Genomic DNA, 21,286 nt, shown 5'->3' with positions numbered 1-21,286 from the left:
ATGGTTGGAGAGAGCCGAACAACAATTCGAACTAAATCACACCCATTCGGTAATAAAGATGGCATCGGCAGTGATAGCTATAGAATGGTCCACTTTATATTGGTTGACGTGTTTGATAGGGCCAAACTTGGACTGTTGTGGGAGGAATTCTCTCAAGTGTTGGTGGTGTATTTCGATACGCAATTCAAGTGGAGTATATTTAAACGTGTCTGTCTAGCATTATGCAAACGAGGACGGTGGAAGACTATGTGACGTGTTTTTCCAGTTAGCAAGCCAAGTGTCAGGCCGACGAACATTTTTTGAGGTATTCCAAGAATGGACTGAAGGCGTCAATATGTGGCTCCCACTGCTTACTACGGCCACAAGATTCGGAGACGTTACTAGAGCTGGCTAGGGATATCGAGGAAAACTTGTTTCTTTCAGGTAAAGACCAGGGAAATTTCCAGCTCAGCAGTTCTAGCTGTCGTCTTGGCTCCATTTTATGACCATCTATGGTTTTAGGTTGGATGCCCGGATCCCTTCTTAACATGGTATCAGAGCCATGGTGCCCGTATTGGGTTTGGATCCTGTATGGATTTTTAAGATTATCATCTCGAGGGGGGAGTGTTGAATATTGTCTCACATTGCTAAATATGTTGGAACTCTCCTATTATATAAAGGTGAAGGGCCATTCCACCTATCACCAATTGGTTTTAGGTTGGATGCCCAGATCCCTTCTTAACATGGTATCAGAGCTATGGTGCCCCGTATTGGGTTTAGATCCTGTATAGATTTTCGAGATTATCATCTCGAGGGGGGAGTGTTGAATATTGTCCCACATTGTTGGTGGTGTGATGATACAAAGTTACCGCTTAGATAAAGACGGAGAAAATGAAAGAGGTGAGAGAACACAGTTTCTTTGTTTGTGTTTTCATTCGCTTCCTCCTCTCAGATCGACTCAAATTCTCACCGGCGGGGATTGCCTGCCGGAAAACGAAGAATCTTATTCCGTTGAAGCGAAATGGAGCAACTGCGGACTCGATTCAAGGGAGTCGTGAACGATTTCAAAGGAAGGATTCATGCTACAAGAAGGATTGGATCGATACGTGTAGCACCGGGGCAAGGATCCTAGCGCATACTGCTTACAATTTCTTCGCCTCTGCCATCCCCGTGATTGCCTTTATGGAGCAATTGAGCCGAGAAACAGATGGAATGATAAGCACTCTGGAAACTCTTGCTTCGACAGCCTTTTGTGGCATCATCCAGGCCATTTTTGGTGGACAACCTTTATTGATTTTGGGGGTTGCCGAGCCTACCATTATAATGTACAACTACTTGTATAGTTTTACGAAAAAGAGTATCGGCGCGCAACTGTGTTTAGCTTGGGCCGGGTGGGTTTGCATCTGGACTGCATTGCTGTTGTTTCTTCTTGCAGCATTCAATGCTTGCACTATCATCAGTCGATTCACTAGAGTTTCAGGGGAGCTTTTCGGCATGCTGATCACAGTTCTTTTTCTTCAAGAGGCCATCAAGGGTGTGATTAGTGAATTCAGTGCACCACCTGATGCCAATGTATTGGAGGAGAAAGAAAACAAATTTCAATGGCGCTACGTTAACGGCCTGCTTTCGGTTATATTCTCACTCGGCCTGTTTATCACTGCCCTCAAGATCCAGCAGGCCAGATCATGACAATACAGATTAGCCTGGATGAGAAGTTTCATTGCCGACTATGGAGTTCCCTTGCTGGTTGTTGTGTGGACAGCACTGTCCTATTGTATGCCGCACGAGGTTCCTTCGGGTGTTCCGCGACGCCTCGTCTGCCCCCTTTCTTGGGAAGCAGAGTCGTTGTATCACTGGATAGTGATCAAGGACATGGGTAAGGTTCTAGCAGGTTACGTTTTCGCTGCTTTTATTCCGGCGATGATGATCGCCGGGCTTTACTTTTTCGATCACAGTGTAGCTTCTCATATGGCACAGCAGAATGAATTCAACCTGCAGAATCCATCTGCTTACCATTATGATCTTCTGCTGCTCGGATTCATAACTTTGATCTGTGGATTGCTCGGGCTTTCTCTATCCAACGGTGTTCTTCCGCAGTTGCCACTGCACACGAGAAGTCTTTTAGTCCTCAAAAGGCAGATGATACGAAGAAAATTGGTGATAGGTGGAGTGACCCTTCACCCTTATATAATAGGAGAGTTCCTACATATTTAGCAATGTGGGACAATATTCAAGACTCTAATACGGGCACCATGGCTCTGATACCATGTTAAGAAGGGATCCGGACATCCAACCTAAAACCACTTTCAAGCCGTCACCTTGGACCAAACCTGGGGTACTCGTGCAATCTTCGGAAAAGGAGCTATGCTTTAAGTACAAGAAACCATACACTCTAAGACACCCCTTTAAGCAGTTACGAGTTATGGTAGTTGGGGAAGGTGACACCTTCAATATTCTGCAGCATGAGTATTGTGAAATAACCAAACAAGAGCCTGCTACGGGCACCCAACAAAGTCCGCAAGAGGACTACACCGACTCTCCAGTGTACTATATGGCTAGAAGTTTTAACCCTTGGACTATGCAACTTCTAGGTGTGGTTGAGGGGCGCACTATAACCGTTTTGATTGACAAAGTAGCCACAAGTTCATCTCATTTTTCTTAGTATCTCTGTTGTGACTTACTCCAAAAAAGATAGGCATATTTGGCATGCAGCTATGGGAAATATACATACAGGAGTCCGTGAGGGTGTGTAGGCAGCTTCCAATCTCCCTCCCCGAATGTATTATCATGGATGATTGTGTCGTATTCTTTTTGGGTGACATCGACATAATGCTCGAAGTCGCATGGCTTTCCATGCTAAGCAAGGTTCATAAAAATTAGGAGACACTAACTATGAAGTTGGAATGGAAAGAGCATCATATCAAATTGAAGAGGGATCCGGCAATGTGTAGGAACTTAATGAGCTTTCGCACCTTGATCAAAACAACGGTAGTCAATTTTTGGGCAATTTTTCTTGACCGAAAGTTTGAATGGTTGTCCTATGTGACTGTGGAGGGAGTGGAGGACGTCCAAAACGCCTATCCCAAGGTCTTTGATGAGCCGTAGCAGCTGCCACCCCACCGCGTAGTCGATCATTGGATTGAGTTGCTTCTGAGATCCAAGCTTGTGACAATCCGTCGTTATAGGTATTGATATTTGCAGAAAGACAATATTGAACGGCTAGTGGAGGACATGTTAAAAGCAGGCATCATCCATCCCAACACAAGTCACTTCTCAAGCTCAGTTCTTCTCTTTCGGAAAAATGATGACAACATACGGTTTTGTGTGGATTAATGGAGGTTGCATAAATCTATTGTGCTCGATAAGTATTCAATTTTAGTGATACAAGAGATAGTGGATGAGCAGAAAGGCTTATCATGTTCTTCAAAATCGATTTGTGCTCTACTTACCATCAAAATTGTGTGGTTGCGCTAAACGTCAAGAAAACGGCCTTATGTACTCATAGTGGGTAACCATGAATGATTTATTTCGTCCATATTTAAAGAATTTTATGTTGGTATTTCTTCAATGACATCCTGATATACAACTTCTCTTGGGGGAGGGGGGCACTAGAATCGGTTATGGTTAGTCTTACGTATCCTCTTTGAAAATAAATTTCATACTATTGGACTGGCCGACCCCTTGGTTTATCCACAATGTTTGGGGATTTTGGGACTATTGGGCTACGATAGGCGATTGTGATGGAGTATGGTTTGATCACTCACCCGTTCACTACTCTTTTTTTAAAAAAAGAAGGCTCGTGTTTCGTTTGCTGATCTCCGGCAGCCAAGGAAGCCTTTTGGTGTCTTAAGATGGCATTAACTGAAATATGATATGGGTAGTTATCAACCGTTTATCCAAATATGGTCACTTCGTTGCTTTTAAGACACTTGTATCATCGCACACAGTGGCCGACATCTTTGCCAAGTAAGTAGTGCACCTTTATGGAATTCTGTAATATATTGTCAGTGACTGAGACTTTTTTTTTATTAGCGCCTTTTGGATGAAGTTGTTCATGATATCTGGTACGTACTTGAAAGTTAGCTCTGCATACCACTCAAACAAATTGTCAAACCGAGTTCTTAAACTAGATGCGAACAACCCAACCAATAGTTGTGGTGGATTCCTTGGGCTGAATATTGGTATAATATATCATTCTAGACGGCTGCTCGTACTACTCCCTTCGAGGTAGTGTATGGACGAACTCCACCCATCATTCGGCGGTTCCTTCAGAGAGAATGTTGCGTGGTATATGTAGTTGAGGCCCTCCAGAGCCGTGACGTTATGATGGGTAACTCAAAAGTAATTTAGAGAGAAATTAACAGAAGATGGTGAAGTATACGGACAAATACTGTCACGATGTACTGTTCCAACCCATAGACAAGGTATTCTTGGAGGTCTGGCCTACCGTTAGTCTATGTCATTTCGTCCCGCCTCTCATAAATTATCGCCTAAATTCTAAGAATTTTTCCTCGTCGAGGTACGTATGGGCCCTTTGGTATATAGGTTGTCCCTACCACCCAGTTGCCGCATTCGTTCACCTTGTTTTCCATGTCTCATAGTTGTGCTGCATCGTGAGACCACCACGTAGAGGTTGCGCTACCGGATAACCTAGAGCTCTTTGTGTTGTCTACTCTCAAACCAGAGGAAGTATTAGCTTGACGTCCAGGTGAGGAACAAAATATGCACGGCGACCAACCTTTGATTAAGTGGTCGGGATAATAAGCCAACGACGCCACTTTGATGATCAAGGCTTACTTCCAGCACTATTTTCTAGATTTTAACCTTGAGGACAAACTTGTCTTGGAGGAGAATGAAATTTATAAAAAGCCATACCTAGTAATAAAATATGTGAATGAGAGGGGGACTAAGCCGTTACTCGTGTACCAAAGGCGAAAATGTGATTAGGTTTTATAGCTGAACTTTTATTTATTGGGCTTTTATTTAGAGATTTAATTACGATCAGGGTTTTTTTTTTAAACCATGTTGGAACTCTGAAAAGTTTTGATAATTCACAGTCGCGGAGCTACTTGGGCAAACAAGAGTTTCGCTTGATTGTTTTTTTTTTTTTTTTTTCTATCATGGAATCTATCACTACAAGAAATTATCAATTTTGTAACGAAGTTTTTTCATTACTATATTCATTTTTTCCGTTACTAATGATATTAGAGACGGAATTAGAGATGGAATTACGTTAGCTACTTGAACTTTAGTAACGGAATTCCGTTACAAATATACTATTTTCTTGTAGTGTATTAACATTTATGTCTTTATTTATTCATTTAATTTTATAACAACAACAGTAACTACAAGCTTCCAATTATTTTGACACGCTTCTTGATGAATCTCTCATCACTTTTACTGTAAAATACTATCAAGTAACAAACTAACCAACACCCAATGAATCTCACAAAGAATTAATTTTGAAAAACATCACAAAACTTTAGCCAAGTCAACTTTCAATCACATTAACAAAATTAATTTTATTGATTTAAGAACAACTAAATCAATCCATAAAATTCTTCTTAAACCAAATGCAATCGAGCATGATTGATAATCAATATTTAGTGTTTAAACTCTAAATACTTATAATGAAAGCAATTTAGAGATTTGAAAATAAATTGTGTTCGTTTGAAGGATTTTGACAAAATTCTACTATTCATCCAAAATTTTCTCCCCAAAAACATCAAATCAAACACCTATTTTTTCTTTTTTATATTATACTAAAAATTAATTTTACATTCAAAACACCACATCAACATCTATTTATTACAAATCATACAACTATTATAATTCAAAATTTTTACTATTCAAATCTCAACTCAAAATCCAAACCCCCAAACAAACACACCAGCAATCCTTACTTGGAATGCATCTCACACTCCAAAGTTTACTCAGAACTCTGCTTCCCATAAATATTGACCATGTCACATCCTTCATTACTTTACAGAACTAATTGATTCAATGAGCGAGCTTATCAATCTTTTGATGTATCTCCATCATATGCCATTGTATAAATAAATTTCCAATTATTTGCCACTAACCTTGATTTGACATGCTCAATCTTTGGGTTTGAAGTAGCTTTGGATTCCAGACATGGATATCTTGACTTGAAAATAGAAATTCAACAGTGGAGTCAAGGATGCTTTACATACGCAACAACATCCGTTGTAGAAGCTCGTGATAAAGACCATACGGTAATGTGTTCACCATTTGTGTCATGTCAACTCGTGATGTGCCATGTCAGCAATGTCAACAAGCCGATCAAAATTGCAAGCATCACCTGTAAAAACAATAGAACACAACAAAATAACAATTCTACACAAAAGTCCTTTCATGCATCCAATTAAGAAGAATCAACGATTCAAATTCTAAAGTACGTATAGATACGGTCTTACGCACAATAGCTAAATTAATTAAAATTTATAGGATCATCCAAGAATAATTTCTTTGTTCGGCTCAAGAATATTATCAAACACATGGCATGCAACTTGCAAGTGTGAATGCCTCCAAGCAATTACACACACCAATAATAGAAGTCGATTACCATAATGGCGAAATGAACTACGAAGATGCAGTAATAGGATGAAGAAAGACAGTGGCTACTCTCATAAATACCATAATGCTATATGGTTGCTTTATCAATGAGACTCGAAGCTGAGGAAGAAAGTAATAGAGACACGACGCAATAGAGGTGCAAATTGACTTCTAGAGGCAAACGTTGTATGGCCAGATTCTGATTTGGAGCAATGACGATGAATTGTTAGGGAGGATGATGCAGCTACCACGAACAAGACGAATGTGTGTGTTTTTGGAGAGAAATAAAAAGTAGGAAAGAAACAAGCCACTAACATAATGAAAGATGAGTGAAGATAGGTTTGGATGAACATGTAAATATAATAATATTAACAATATACTCCCTCCGTCCCAGAACTACAGTCTGGGTTATGTTTGGCACGAGATTTAAGGAATATTGATATTATATTGGTAGTGGGTAAAAAGTACGGGTAAAAGACTTTTTTGCCCTTGTGAGTGTATTAATGTAAAAAGTAGTGGCAATTCTGTAATAATAACGAAAAACTAAGAATAATTTTATAATGATATGGTTATTTATGGAAATGAGACTATTATTTTGGGACGGACGAAAATGGTAAATAAGATTATTGTATTAGAATGGAGGGAGTATATTAGATATTGATAATAATATTATATACTACCTCCGTCCGGCTCTAAGGATTCCATTTATTTTTTGCGTTTTTATATTTGAATATTAATTATTATATGAAAAAGTAATACAAATTAAGAGAAAATGAAAAAAATACTTCTATTAGTGTCTTATAATACTATTACAATGACATTTGTGCAAAAAATGATACAAATATAAGGATATTTTAATGTCAAGTACAATGACGCAAAAGGTAAATGAGACCCTTAGAGCCGGACGGAGAAAATATTATTTACAATGTTTATATATTTTTATTTAATTTATAAACAAAGGCATTTACTACTGCATATAGATAATATTGTCATAAAATTTGTGATGGAGTGGAATTTTGTCCCTAATTTCGTAGCAAAATTGGTGACTGAATTATTTTGATCAATAATTGACCCAAAAATAGGAGTTTGGACGAAGTAAATCCGTTGCATAATTTTAAAAATTGCGGCCATATTTTTGTTCCGTAGCTAATTTTCAAAAAACAATAATAAAAATAACAAACCTTTCTTAATTATTAAAATATTTATATAAAAATTAAAAAATAGTAAATTTAAAAATTTTGAAAATTTATTTTACATTAGAATACGTGCATTTTTATTTTTATATATTTTTATTTTAATTATTTTGAAATAAAATAATTATTAAATATGATCATTCGGAAAAAATATATATATATTTTTATACTATGATGAATAATAAAAATTATAAAAATATAAACAAACACAATTAGTAAAATTAATTCAAAAATAAAATTTTAAATCAATATCAAAACTAGTTAGAAACATTTTTATAAACACTATCTTTTGATATTTTAGTTTGAAGTATTTTTTTTAGCGTGAGTTATGAAGAATTATATTATTATAAAAATAATGATACTTCATTCGTGCCAAAGCATATGACACTTATTTGTTCAAGATATAATTATTTAGATAATGAAGATTAGTGAATTAATAATAATAAATTATAATATTATTTATTTATTTATTTTTTATATGAGTGATGATCGTAGATTTAAAATATAAATTAATATATTTTATTCCAAAAATTTATAATTTGTTTTTAAATATTTGTAACATTATGTTCTTAAAAAATATACAACTGTTTATTCAGTGTTTTTAGATTAATTGATTTTTTGTGTGTAATATATAGAAAATTGTATTGGTAATATAAAAAATAATAGCTTGTGTTGAATTATTGACTTTTTATGAGTAAATAATATATATATGTGTGTATATTTGTATATTTTAATAATATTTATGAGGAACTATTCCGTTGAGAAATGTTGATGAACAGACTGATTATGTATTTTTATTTTATAAAAAAATAAAATTTTATATAATACAAATAAATAAAAATATATAGTTATTTATGTATAATTAACATAAATTAGTTTTATAAAAAAAAAATAGAGAGTTTTAAATATTGATAAAAATATTTGTTTATAGATGATACATAGAAATAAAAGAATTTTGAATGAGTACTTACACGTAGAATCTTAAAAATTTAATTAAATTAGTTTATATTTGTTAAGTTTAACATTAATAAATTTAGTGAAAAAAAAAATGAATAATCTATCCTAGAATGGATTAAAAAGAAGCAAACGTACTCTCTAGGCGAGACACTTAACGCGTTAGCTACAGCACTGCATCGGTCGATACGCATGGCACCGCCGTAGAACTTAGTGTTTGAACATTAGCTTGAAGTTCTCTATCTTTCTTATCCCGAAAAAGTAAAAGCATATTAAAAAGCATATGAAAAAATATGTAATATGCCTAGATTATGGGGTACATGGGCCCTTTTCGAAATGAGGCCGGCTATCATATTTATATAAATAAGTATAAATTTAAATGTAAGTGTAATATATATAGTAAAATCTATCTTACTAATAATAATTATGTACTTTTTATTTAAATAGATAAAAATGACACTATATATATCTTCTCGTGTAATCAAAGTGTTTGTTTGGGAGTTTTGATTTTGAGTTGAAATTTGAATAGTAAAAATTTTGAATTGAAATAATTGTATGATGTAATATAAATAGGTGTTGATGTGATATTTTGAATGCAAAATTAATTTTTAGTATGATATAAAAAAATGAAAAATATGTATTTGATTTTATGTTTTTGGACAAAAAAAATTTAATGAATAGTTAAAATCCTTCGTAATCTTCTAAACAAACACACTAGACACACTATTTGATACTCCTCGGTTCCAATTCAATATTTAAATTTATTAAAAAAATAATATTTTGTTGATTAATAAAAGTATGTAATATAATTTTGTTAGTTTTGCCCTTAAAAGTACATGCACATCAATATCTTAAAAAAAGTTATGAGTATTTTGATATGTTAGTACTATTATATTTATTATAATTGAAAATGAATACATTTAAGTGAGATAAACACAAATAATAAAAAAATATATATATTGAGATAGAACGAAGGAAATATGGTTTATATAATATTTTTTTACTATAAATATTATTATTGTTGTTGCACAAAAAAATAATACTCCTTCCGTTCGGGCTCTAAGTGTCACATTTACTTTTTGTGTTTTGATTTTTAAATATTAATTACTATATTAAAATATAGTAAAAATCAAAGAAAAATAGCAAAAAATATTTCAATTAGTATCTTATAATACTAATATAGTGATTTTTAAAAAAAATTATATAAATATAAAAATATTTTTAATATTAAGTAAAATGACGAAAAATGTAAATATAATCCTTATAACGAGAGCCGTCTCGGAATTTTTTAGGGCCCTGAGCAAAAATATATTTTAGGCCTTATAAATACACGATTAAATGTATTTTTAAAATGATATTACTGATATTGGTGTCGGCTAGACAAGAAGTTGAAGGCAGTGGTTTTGACAACGGTGTTGACTCGGGAGAAAAAGATGGGAATTGAACTGACAGCGCTTCGTCTGGATATTCGAATAATAAGAAAAACTGAGAGAAAATAGAGAGAGAGGAAGAAGTGGATTTTGGTCTAGGTGGGCGGGTGGGCGTAGCGCGGCAAAGACGTGAAAGTGAAAGGGAAGAGATGTAGACGACAATTGAATTTCGAAATATGTAATGCAGTGTGACTATGAATAAATAATTAAAAGAAAAAAATAGAGAGAAAGATAAGATTAAAATCTTAAATTTAATGTTAAAATTAAAATTATATTAAATAATAATAAAAAATAAAAAATATATAATACTCCCCCGTCCCAAATACCGTACAACATTTGTGTTTGACATGAGAATTTAGGTGAGGAGTATTAAATATGGTAATCGGAGATAATTTGGATATTAAGTAATGTGGTTGGAGAGAGAAATAATTTTTTTTTTTTTATTTGAGCGGTGTGATGGGATAAAGTGAATTCTATATTAATATATATATATTATTAATTATATCTAAATATGAAAATGTTGTAGTGAGTTTGGGACAAACAAACAAAAAATAATTATACTCCATCCGTCCCAGATACCGTGTCTGCTACACTGTTTTAGGAGGGGTGTAATTAGTAGATAATTAATAATGTAGTAGTGAAAATAATTATCCTATAATATAAATAATTATAAATTAAGATTAAAATAGCTAATTAGTTTAATTAAAATTAAAAAATAAAATAAAATAAAATAAATACTTTTTAATAGGGCCGAAAAATAATAAAAATAGTATGTTGAGTTGGAACTCTATATATATATATATATATAACATAACTATTGGGGTGGTTTTTTTTTGTTTGAGTTTAAAATTTTATAGTTTAGTTTTAATTTAATTATAGAAAAGGTATGGTAAAAAAAATAGTTTGAATTATAAAAATACCAAACCCTTAAAAATATTCTGAGCTCATTGGAAACGATATATATCTAAGGGATTGTGAAGAAGTCATTATTTGAGCAATAATGAACCTAAATTAGGGAGTATATTTTATTGATAAGTCACTTCTATATACCCATAATATTTAATTTATAAATTAAGTATTGTCAACTTATAACCAAACAAGGACAATACTTAGCTTTAAATGACTTCTTTTGGTATAGTACACTTATATACACAAGCTTCCTCTTAAGGAAATATAGGGTCTTATTGAGATGAATTGGCCCTCAAAGTTGAATCGGGAATTTTTATTTTATGCTCGATATTGTTTTACTCAAATTTTTTTACAATATAATTTAATTTTTTTATTTAGTTATAAATATATATTATCTTTTTTTTAAAAAAAAAAATTCATATTTAATTACTATTAAACTAAAATTTGGAATCAAAATATAAAATCAAATATAAACATAACACACATTGCACTACAAAAAAAAATTATTTTTGTAACAAAACTTTTTTGTCTCTAAATCTACTTTTTTCCGTTACTAATGACATTAGAGACGGAATTAGGAATGGAATTACGTTAGCTACGTGAACTTTAGGGACGGAATTCGTTACAAATATATTATTTTTTTGTAGTGTTGCCTATTACTAATTAATAGTGGTTCAACCGTGAAAAAACATAATAATGGTAGGAGAAAAATAAAAAATGTACGTTCGGTTTAAGTTTGGTAAAAAAAAATACTAGTTTGAGTGTAATATTTTATAAAATAAGGTAGTATATATTTATAGAAAATCACGGTAGCTATGTTATAACAACGTTTTTAAAAGATTCCAAAAGATAAATTGTTGATAAACAATAATTGTTGGTTCAATTTGTTTAACAATGGTGTCAAACACTTTTAAGAAATAAGCAAGATTTTTAGAACGATGTGAAAATGTTCGAGGAATCACTGTCAATGTGTATATACTATTTCGTAAAAGATATATAGCTCTATGTTTGGTGCAATGACTATTGGGTACACAATTTTTGCCATTGTAATTTGTACAAGTACAATGATTATATATATAACTATAAATAGTCGATAATAGTACGTGTGTTAACATTATTTTTCATGACAAAATTATTTTTTTAGGTTTGAGTTCGAATTTGGACAAAATTATCATATTCTTCCATCATTTGAAATTGTGTAGAAATTCATATTGGTGTCTTTCTACTTGGAGAGTAGTACCTTTAAAATTTTTCAATTATTTCTTATTTTGAGCCTTTATATATATATATATATGTATAGGATTTTATGACTATTTAAATAACTACCATTTTATTTTGTATTCATTTATTAATTTAAAAAGAAAAAAAGTTTCAATCTTTTATAGGCAATTATTTCCTAGTTCGGCCATCCTTGTTTCTGTGTTGGTATCACTTATCTACAAAATATAGTTCTAACAAATTTTACATACAGAAGTTAAACCCTTGTTTAAATAAATAAGTTAAGCCCTTGTAGATAGTGGTGAAACATTTGTGCCTATAGCATTGGTAAATCATTTTTAACCCTCAAAACAATTTGAGGGTGTGTTTGTTCGTGGGTTTTAGATTTTGGGTTTGAATTTTTTAATACTAAAAAGTTGATTTTGAATAATTGTTTGACGTAATATAAATAGAGGTTGATGTGATTTTTTGAATGTAAAATAAATTTATAATATAATATAAAAAAAAAGAAAAAAATTGTTTTACGTTATATTTTTGAAAAAAAAATAAAATTGAATAGTAAAAATGTGTGATAAAACTCACAAAAGAACACAGTCTTACCAGATAAGGTGCCTGTAACATTGGTGAATCATTTTTAACCTTCAAAACAATTTTTCTTTTTTCTTTTTTTTTGGATAATTGATTGTAAAAGTCTGACCTAACTACTCAATAGTAGTGTGTGTACGGACTTGACAACTTAAAAACATATCATATAATAGCAACACATTTTAATCAATTTGTCCTGCATCAAGAACTACATTTAATGTCGCAATATATTTTTCTGTACAATAACAGTGAGTGAAGAAGAAGAAGAAAATAGAAGTAAAATTAAAGTACAATTTAATACTCCATTCATCCCATATTTATCTATATATTTTTTTTTACATAATTTTAGAAATATTAGTATTATATTGAAATATAGTATAAAAGGTAAAAAAGCTAAACTAACTTTATTAGTATTGTATAATATAAATGTAATGACATTTGTTTAATATATTATAAATTGGAAGGGTATTTGTAATGTTAGGTAGATTGTATAATTACTTTGTTATGAAACAGACCAAAATAAAAAAATAGATAAATTGTTAAAAGACAGAAGGAGAGAGAATAATTATATAAAAAAAATATTATTATATTAAAAAAAAAAAGGGGCAAAGTGGTCCGCCCTTATTGATGATATTGTTTTATTAATATTGTATTATATAAAAATAATATTATATATATATATACGGTTATATTTATGTGTTTTATTTTGGTGCAGGATTATTAATATATGTATGTATATTATGATAAGTAGAATATTTTTTATATATTTATATAAATATAGAGAGAGAGATAAGTATAATAATTTTTTATATATTTATATAAATATAGAGAGAGACGAGAGAGTGAATGATATATAGAGATTAAGTGAATGATGAATATAGATAGTGGAATACTTCATTTCAATGTGTATTTATTACACAATACAATCTCATATTTATAAGTAACTGAGGCGGTAAAATAAATAATTGTAAAAGCATCCACATCCTGTCGATGTAGCTGCTGCGTAGTTTATAATACTCCCCATTGGATGCTTTTATATAAGGAATGTGCCTCGTTAAAATAGTACTATGAAAAAACCCTATGGAAAAAAATCATAGTGAAGGAAAAAGAGTACATCATTCTTGTATTAATGTGCTCCCCCTGTTTTGGACTTTATTTGATATCTTTCATCCGACGCATTTCAATTCCTTGCACAAATTTGTTGAATGTTGCAGTCGGTAGCGCCATTGTAAATAAATCTGTAAAATTTTCAGACGAACGAATTTGTTGCACATTAATTTCACCATTTTTCTAAAGATCGTGAGTGAAAAAGAACTTCAGAGATATGTGCTTTGTCCGATCGCCTTTAATATATCCTCTTTTTAATTGAGCTACACAAGCTTCATTATCTTCAAATAATATTGTAGGAGGTAATACATCATCAGAAATCAAGACACATTTTTTCTGAATATGGTGAGTCATAGACCTCAATCAAACGGATTCAAGATTGGCTTCGTAAATTGTTAAAACCTCATGATGGTTTGAAGAGGTAGTTGTTATTATCTGTTTAACAAATCTCTAAGAGATTGCGGTTCAGCCACAAGTAAATAAATAGCCAGTTTGAGATTTTGCTTTGTGTGGATTAGACAAATAACCAGCATCAACATAACCAATTAATTCATTTCGAGATTCACTCGAATAAAGTAGACCAAGGTCATGAGTTCCCTGAAGGTAACGAAAAATGTGCTTGATACCATTCCAATGGCGCTTTGTAGGGGATGCGTTAAACCTGGCCAGTAGATTTATTGAAAAATATATGTCTGGCATAGTACAATTTGCAAGGTACATTAATGCTCCAATAGCACTGAGATATGGTACCTCAGGGCCAAGTATTTTTTCATTTTCTTCTCTTGGCCTAAATGGATCTATACTGGGATCAAGGGATCTGACCACCATTGGTGTACTCAGAGAGTGAGATTTATCCATATAAAATTGCTTTAATACATTTTGGGTATATGTGGATTGATGAATAAATATCTCATTATTAACATAATCTACTTGTAATCCAAAACAATATTTTATCTTTCCAAAATCTTTGATCTCAAATTCTTTCTTTAGATATTCAACTGCAATTTGGATCTCTTCTGAAGTTTCAATTAAATTGAGATCATCAACATATATTGAAATAATGACAAAATTTGATCTATTTTTCTTGATAAAAACGCATGGGCATATTGGATCATTACTATAACTTTCTTTTATTAAACATTCACTCAGACAGTTATACCACATTTGCCTTGATTGTTTAAGTCCATACAATGACTTTTTCAATTTGATGAAATATGATTCCCTTGGGTTTAATTTGTATGTTTTAGGCATATTGAATCCCTCAGGAACTTTCATATAAATATCAGTATCCAATGAGATATAAAGATATGTAATAACTACGTCTAAAAGACGCATATCGAGTTTTTCTCGCACTGCTAGGCTCACAAGGTATCTAAATGTTATTCCATCGACAACTGGAGAGTGTGTTTCATCAAAATCTACTTTAGGTCTTTGCGAGAATCCCTGAGCTACAAGACGGGCTTTATATCTCACAATTTCATTATGCTCATTTCTTTTTCGTACAAACACTCATTTGTATCTAACTGGTTTTATATCATCTGGTGTTTGAACAATTGGTCCGAAAACCTCTCTTTTGTTTAATGAGTTAAGCTCTGATTGAATCGCATTTTCCCATTTTGGCCAGTCATTTCTTTGCCGAAATTCATGAACCGATTTTGGCTTTGGATCTCTTTTTCTTCCATTATATCAAGTGCTAAATTGTATGCGAAGAAATTATCAATAATTGCTTCTTTACAGTTCCAACATTTTCTTGAAGTAACATAGTTAATTGAGTTTTCAATAATCTCATCATGTTCTTTAAGATCGTGCTCTTTTGGAGCAATTATTTCAGGGTTGACTTTTTTAGTAGATTGAGGTTTATCAATGTCATTCGTGATATTTTGATGATTATCATCATTAATTCCTCTTTTCTTTCGAGGATGTTTGTCTTTGGAATCAAGTGGTCTACTACGCTTCAAGCGTGTCGCTGATTCATTAATACTTCCAATTTGTCCATCAGGGACAATTATTTTAGCCGGAGTATTAGCAGCTTGAATATATGATCGAGTGACTTTACTCGAGTCATTAAATGCATCCGGTAACTGATTTGCAATATTTTGCAAATGTATAATGCGTTGAACTTCTAGTTCGCACTGGTTTGTACGAGAAACACAAAAATTCAATGGGATTTTCCAATTAATAGTCCTTTTTGGTTCATTTTTGTCTCTCCCTAATTTCGGAAAATATGATTCATCAAAATGACAATCTGAAAACCTTGCAGTGAATAAATCACCTGTCATAGGTTCAAGATTTTTATAATTGACGGCAATTCATATCCAACATAAATGTCCAATCTACGTTGATGACCCATTTGTGTACGTTTGGGGGGCGGAATAGGAGCATAAACAGCACACCATAAAATACATAGATGAGATATATTTGGTTCATGACCAAAGGTTAACTGCATCGGGTAGTACCTATGGTAGCTCGTTGGCCTCATTCTTATAAGTGTTCATGCATGTAAGATTGCATGCCCCCAAGCTGAAACGGGCAACATAGACCTCATCAATAATGGTCTAGAAATCAACTGTAATATTTTAATAAGTGATTCTGCCAAGCCATTTTCTGAATGAACATGAGCAACTGGGTGCTCTACATTAATTCCAATCGACATGCAATAATCATCAAATGCATTCGATGTATATTCACCAAAACTATCCAGACGTATAGTCTTAATTGGATTATCGGAGAATTGTGCCTGTAATTTAATAATTTGGGCAAGCAATCTCGCAAATGTCATATTGTGAGTAGATAATAAACAAACATGAGACAATCTCGTAGATGCATCATAAGCATCATAAAATATTTAAATGACCCAAACGGTGGGTTTATTGGTCCACATATATCCCCGTATATTCTTTTAAAAAATGTAGGTGATTCAATACCTACTTTAGCTGACGATGGCCTGATTATCAATTTTTCCTGAGTGCAGGTAACACAGGTTAACTCATTTAAGTTTAACACTTTTTGACCTTTTAATGAATGGTCATGCGAATTCTCAATTATTCGCCTCATCATTATACTACTAGGATGCCCAAGGTGATCATGTCATATTTGAAAATTGGTAGTCTTTTGATCTACCGTGAGGTGTGTTTCAACAACATGTAATATGGCATAATATAAACTAGTAGAGAGTGAGGGTAATCTCTCAATTATGCATTTCTTTTTATCAATGATATTGGTAAGCGATAAAAATTCACCATCGGTATCACTCATAATTTCAATATGATAACCATTTTTTCGAATGTCATGAAAGCTCAGTAAATTTCTTCAAGCATTAGCAGCCAATAGTGCATACTGTATCACAATTTTCGTCCCCGCGAGGAGAAATATAATGGCTTCTCCAGAGCCTTCAATTAATTTTGCACTGCCACTTATTGTATTGGCATTCATTCTTTCCCTTTTCAAATAGGAGAAATATTTTTCGTGTTTCAATATAGTATGTGTTGTTGCACTGTCAATGAAATATATATTTGCATCATTTTGTTTGGCATCCATTTAACCTTCAAATGTTAATAAACGCAGTATTAATAAATATTACAAAATACATTACAAAAAGGTAATGTGCGATAATTTAAATATTACAAAATATAAAATGGCATAATGTAAAATGACATAGTATGTCTGTCACTGGGAATTTGCTGAATCTACAACAAAATTCGCTATATCAAGATGCGTTATGTCGTAATCCAAAAGATCATCATCGGGGTCGTCATCATTATCAACGTGATTAGTCTCGACCTCCTTCTCATTTTTCTGCAGTGAGTCTTGATAAAGATTAGCTAAGTGTTTGGTTGTTCTGCAAGTATTGGCCCATTGGCCTTCAATGCCACACCGATTACAAATGCCGATTTGCCTATTTCCCTATTTAGCCTTTTCGGCTATATCCCCATATTGGGGTTTACTCTACTTCCTATTAATGTCAAAACCGCGGTGATTGTAAGGGGTATATCGACCACGTTGACTCTCACGACCGCGACTACGTCCACGGCCTCTACCACGTCCTCGGCCTCGTTCAGAAAATGTCACATTCGCTTTAAGGAACGGACTTGAACCAGTGGGCCAGACTGATGATTTTTCATCAGCAACTCATTATTTTGCTCAACTAATAAAATACATGCAATGAGCTGTGAGTACTTTTGAAAGTTTTTCTCACGATACTGCTGTTGCAGCACAATATTAGAAGCATGAAAGGTAGAAAGAGTCTTCTCCAATTTATTATTCTCAGTAACAATTTCTCCGCAGAGTTTCAACTGAGATGTAATCTGATGGATAGCAGAGTTGTACTTTGTAACAGTTTTCAAATCCTGCAATCGCAAGTTAAGCCAACCATGTCGGGCTTTGGGGAGAGTGATATATTTCAAGTGTCCAAATCTCTCCTTCAATTCTTTCCACAAATCAAGTGAATCTTTCACTGTCAAATATTCAGACTCTAGAGGAATGTCCAAATGATGACGGATGAAAATAATAGCTTTAGCCCGATCTTGACTTGTAGCCGCATTTTCACTGGTAATTATATGAACAAGGCCCATTGAAATCAGATGCATTTCTACATCCAGGGACCAAGTCAAAAAATTATTTTCGGTGAGAGACAAATATTTAAAAGAAAATTTTGCAAGATTTTCCATAATTTAGAAAATAGATAATATAGATAGTATAAAAATAAAACTTACCAATAATAAAATAGGCAAGAACCTTCGTGCTGATAACGTGTTATATAATAATAATATTATATATATCCGGCTATATTTATGTGTTTTATGTTGGTGTAGGATTATTAATATATGTATGTATATTATGATAAGTATAATATTTTATATATATTTATATAAATATAGAGAGAGACGAGAGAGTGAATGATATAGAGAGGGAATGAATGATGGAGATAGATACTGGATTACTTCATTTTAATGTGTATTTATTATACAATACAATCTCATATTTATAAATGATTGTAAAAATATCCACATCCTATCAGACATGGCTGCTCCGTAGTTTATAACATATTGCAATATTTCAAGATCAATCTATTAAAATTTTTTTAAGTTTATTTGGTGTTGATTTGAAATTGGAGTAGTGATTTATATTTTGGTTTAATAATATTTTAATTTTTTATTTTATTAAAAAATAATATATTTTTTTATTGAAAATTGTGTCAAATCAATAATTGAATTTTTTATTTAAAATAAAACAAACAACATATTCAACAAAAAGTTTCTATTATCTTCATGCATATTCCCATAGCTGGTGTTTAAAACTAAAGTTTTAGAGGGTGTTTAGTAAAGAGTTTTTCTAAGAGTGTTTAGCTTATTCAACAGCTTTTAATTGTTTGACCAGTCAAATAACTAATTTAGGTGTTTGGTAAATTAGTTTGTTGAAATAGCTTTTTGGACAAAAAAAAAAACTAATTTCTAAAAACTAACTTACCTAGCGTTTTAAAATAGTTTTTTCAGTTTAAATTTTTTAATTTCTTATTTGCCCTGAAAAATTTATTATGCATTTACACAAATAAATATATTTTGATTATTTATTAATTATATTAGAATATTTTATTATGTTATATTTTTGCTTTTATAAATTTAAAATAATTAATTTTTATATATAAATTATTTTAATTGTAAAATATATAAATTTATTGAAAGCAACACAAAATAGAAAATATAAATATTAATAATTTATTTATATTAAAATTACATTATATAAATTTTATACTAAAAATAAATTAAATAAATTAAATTTATTGAAAATTATAAATATAATGAACTGATCGATAATTAAAAAAATAAATATATACACGAAAAATTTATTATTTTATATTTTATATCATTTTCAATAGAAAAAATTATATATATTTTTCAATAAAAATATATTATTTTTTAAATTTAACTATAATAAAAATAAATACTATTTTATAAATTTTTACAATTTTCAATAACTAATAACAAAAAAATTCAAACATTATAAACTCAAAAGAACACAATTGAATATATTTGAAAAAAATAAAATAGAAATGTCTTCAATTGTCATTTTACGTGTAAACAGTTAATATCAAACAATTGTTTTACCAAACATTTTGATACAAACAGCTAATTGAATGCTAGTCAAACTAGCTAATTGAATAAGTTAATAACTATCAGCTAATTGAATCAGCTAACAGCTAACGACTATCAGCTAATTGTCAAACACGCCTTAGTCAGTAAGCTAATTGATAAAATTAGAGTGTAGAGTTTTAGTCCGTAAGCTAACCGATAAAATTACAGTGTAGGTTTGATAATTTTGTTTTGGAGTGGGAATTTCGATTTATGGATCGATATTGAAAAATTCAAACCGATCCGAAGATCTAAACTTTTGTTTTAAAGAAAAATGTTGATTCGAACCATACTAAATTGTCCAAAATCTGAAATTTGAATCATAAAGTTTGAACCAAACTAAAAGATCCTAAATTTCATAACATTATCAAAATTGCAAAAATCCAATATATTTTTTTTTAATTAGATATTTTCATTAATAAAAGTCTAACCATAAAAAAAAAAAAAAAAAAAAAAAACACAAACACAAGACAAGATCATCTAACATTTAAATACTAAAGAAATATTAAATATAAAAAATCTAAAATATGTAAGAACCCCTAAAAATATATCGATCAAAACGATTTATCGTACATACAAATCCAGCCACAATACTAACTTGGTCATCCTTATAAGCTTATTTATAACAAACTTTAATTTGCTTCTAAATAAATTATAAACTCAAACCTCATATTGCAATATTTTTCATTAAAAACATATAGATATATATATAATGCTCATATTTTGACTGTGTATAAACACTACAAAAAAATAATATATTTGTAACGGAATTCCGTCCCTAAAGTTCACATAGCTAACGTAATTTCATTCATAATTCCGTCTCTAATGTCATTAGTAACGGAAAAGATTGATTTAGCTACAAAAAAAATTTGTTACAAAAATAATTTTTTCTTATAGTGCAAGTATAAAACAAAATTGCAAATATTAATACAAATAACTTTTAATTTTATGATATACATACATAATAGTAATTAATAACACAGAGAATGCAGTCAAAGAAAGACTTAATACATATGTTGGGAGTTTAAAAAGTAAATACTCATTTTATATTTTGGTTTCCTACCAGGAGTCAGTCACACTCCTAACGTATGCCATTACTGCTGCTATAATACTACTATTAATATTCCCTCTTCTCTTTACACAATCAAACTCACAAATTTATCCATTAAAATTATTATTATTATTTTTATGAAAATAATGGTGGTAA

General features: G+C 31.2%; 1 protein-coding gene and 1 pseudogene across 1 annotated transcript; one reads left to right on the top strand and one right to left on the bottom strand.

The window, feature by feature from the left end:
* Positions 1-1,000: 1,000 nt before the first annotated feature.
* LOC127256626 (boron transporter 4-like) lies at positions 1,001-2,193 on the top strand (annotated as a pseudogene).
* A 15,424-nt stretch (positions 2,194-17,617) lies between these two features.
* Positions 17,618-18,537, bottom strand: LOC127256625 (uncharacterized). Its single transcript, XM_051282735.1, has 3 exons — positions 18,147-18,537; positions 17,920-18,057; positions 17,618-17,811 (listed from the first exon to the last, which is right to left on the bottom strand). The coding sequence occupies exons 1-3, from the start codon at positions 18,535-18,537 to the stop codon at positions 17,618-17,620; spliced, it is 723 nt and encodes a 240-aa protein (XP_051138692.1).
* Positions 18,538-21,286: the final 2,749 nt, after the last annotated feature.

This window comes from Andrographis paniculata, unplaced genomic scaffold, assembly GCF_009805555.1.
Source record: "Andrographis paniculata isolate CXL003 unplaced genomic scaffold, ASM980555v1 Contig56END, whole genome shotgun sequence".
In the NCBI taxonomy this organism is placed as follows: Eukaryota; Viridiplantae; Streptophyta; class Magnoliopsida; order Lamiales; family Acanthaceae; genus Andrographis; species Andrographis paniculata.
The sequence above is the reverse complement of the archived record's forward strand: the minus strand, read 5'-3'. Positions and strand labels throughout refer to the sequence as shown.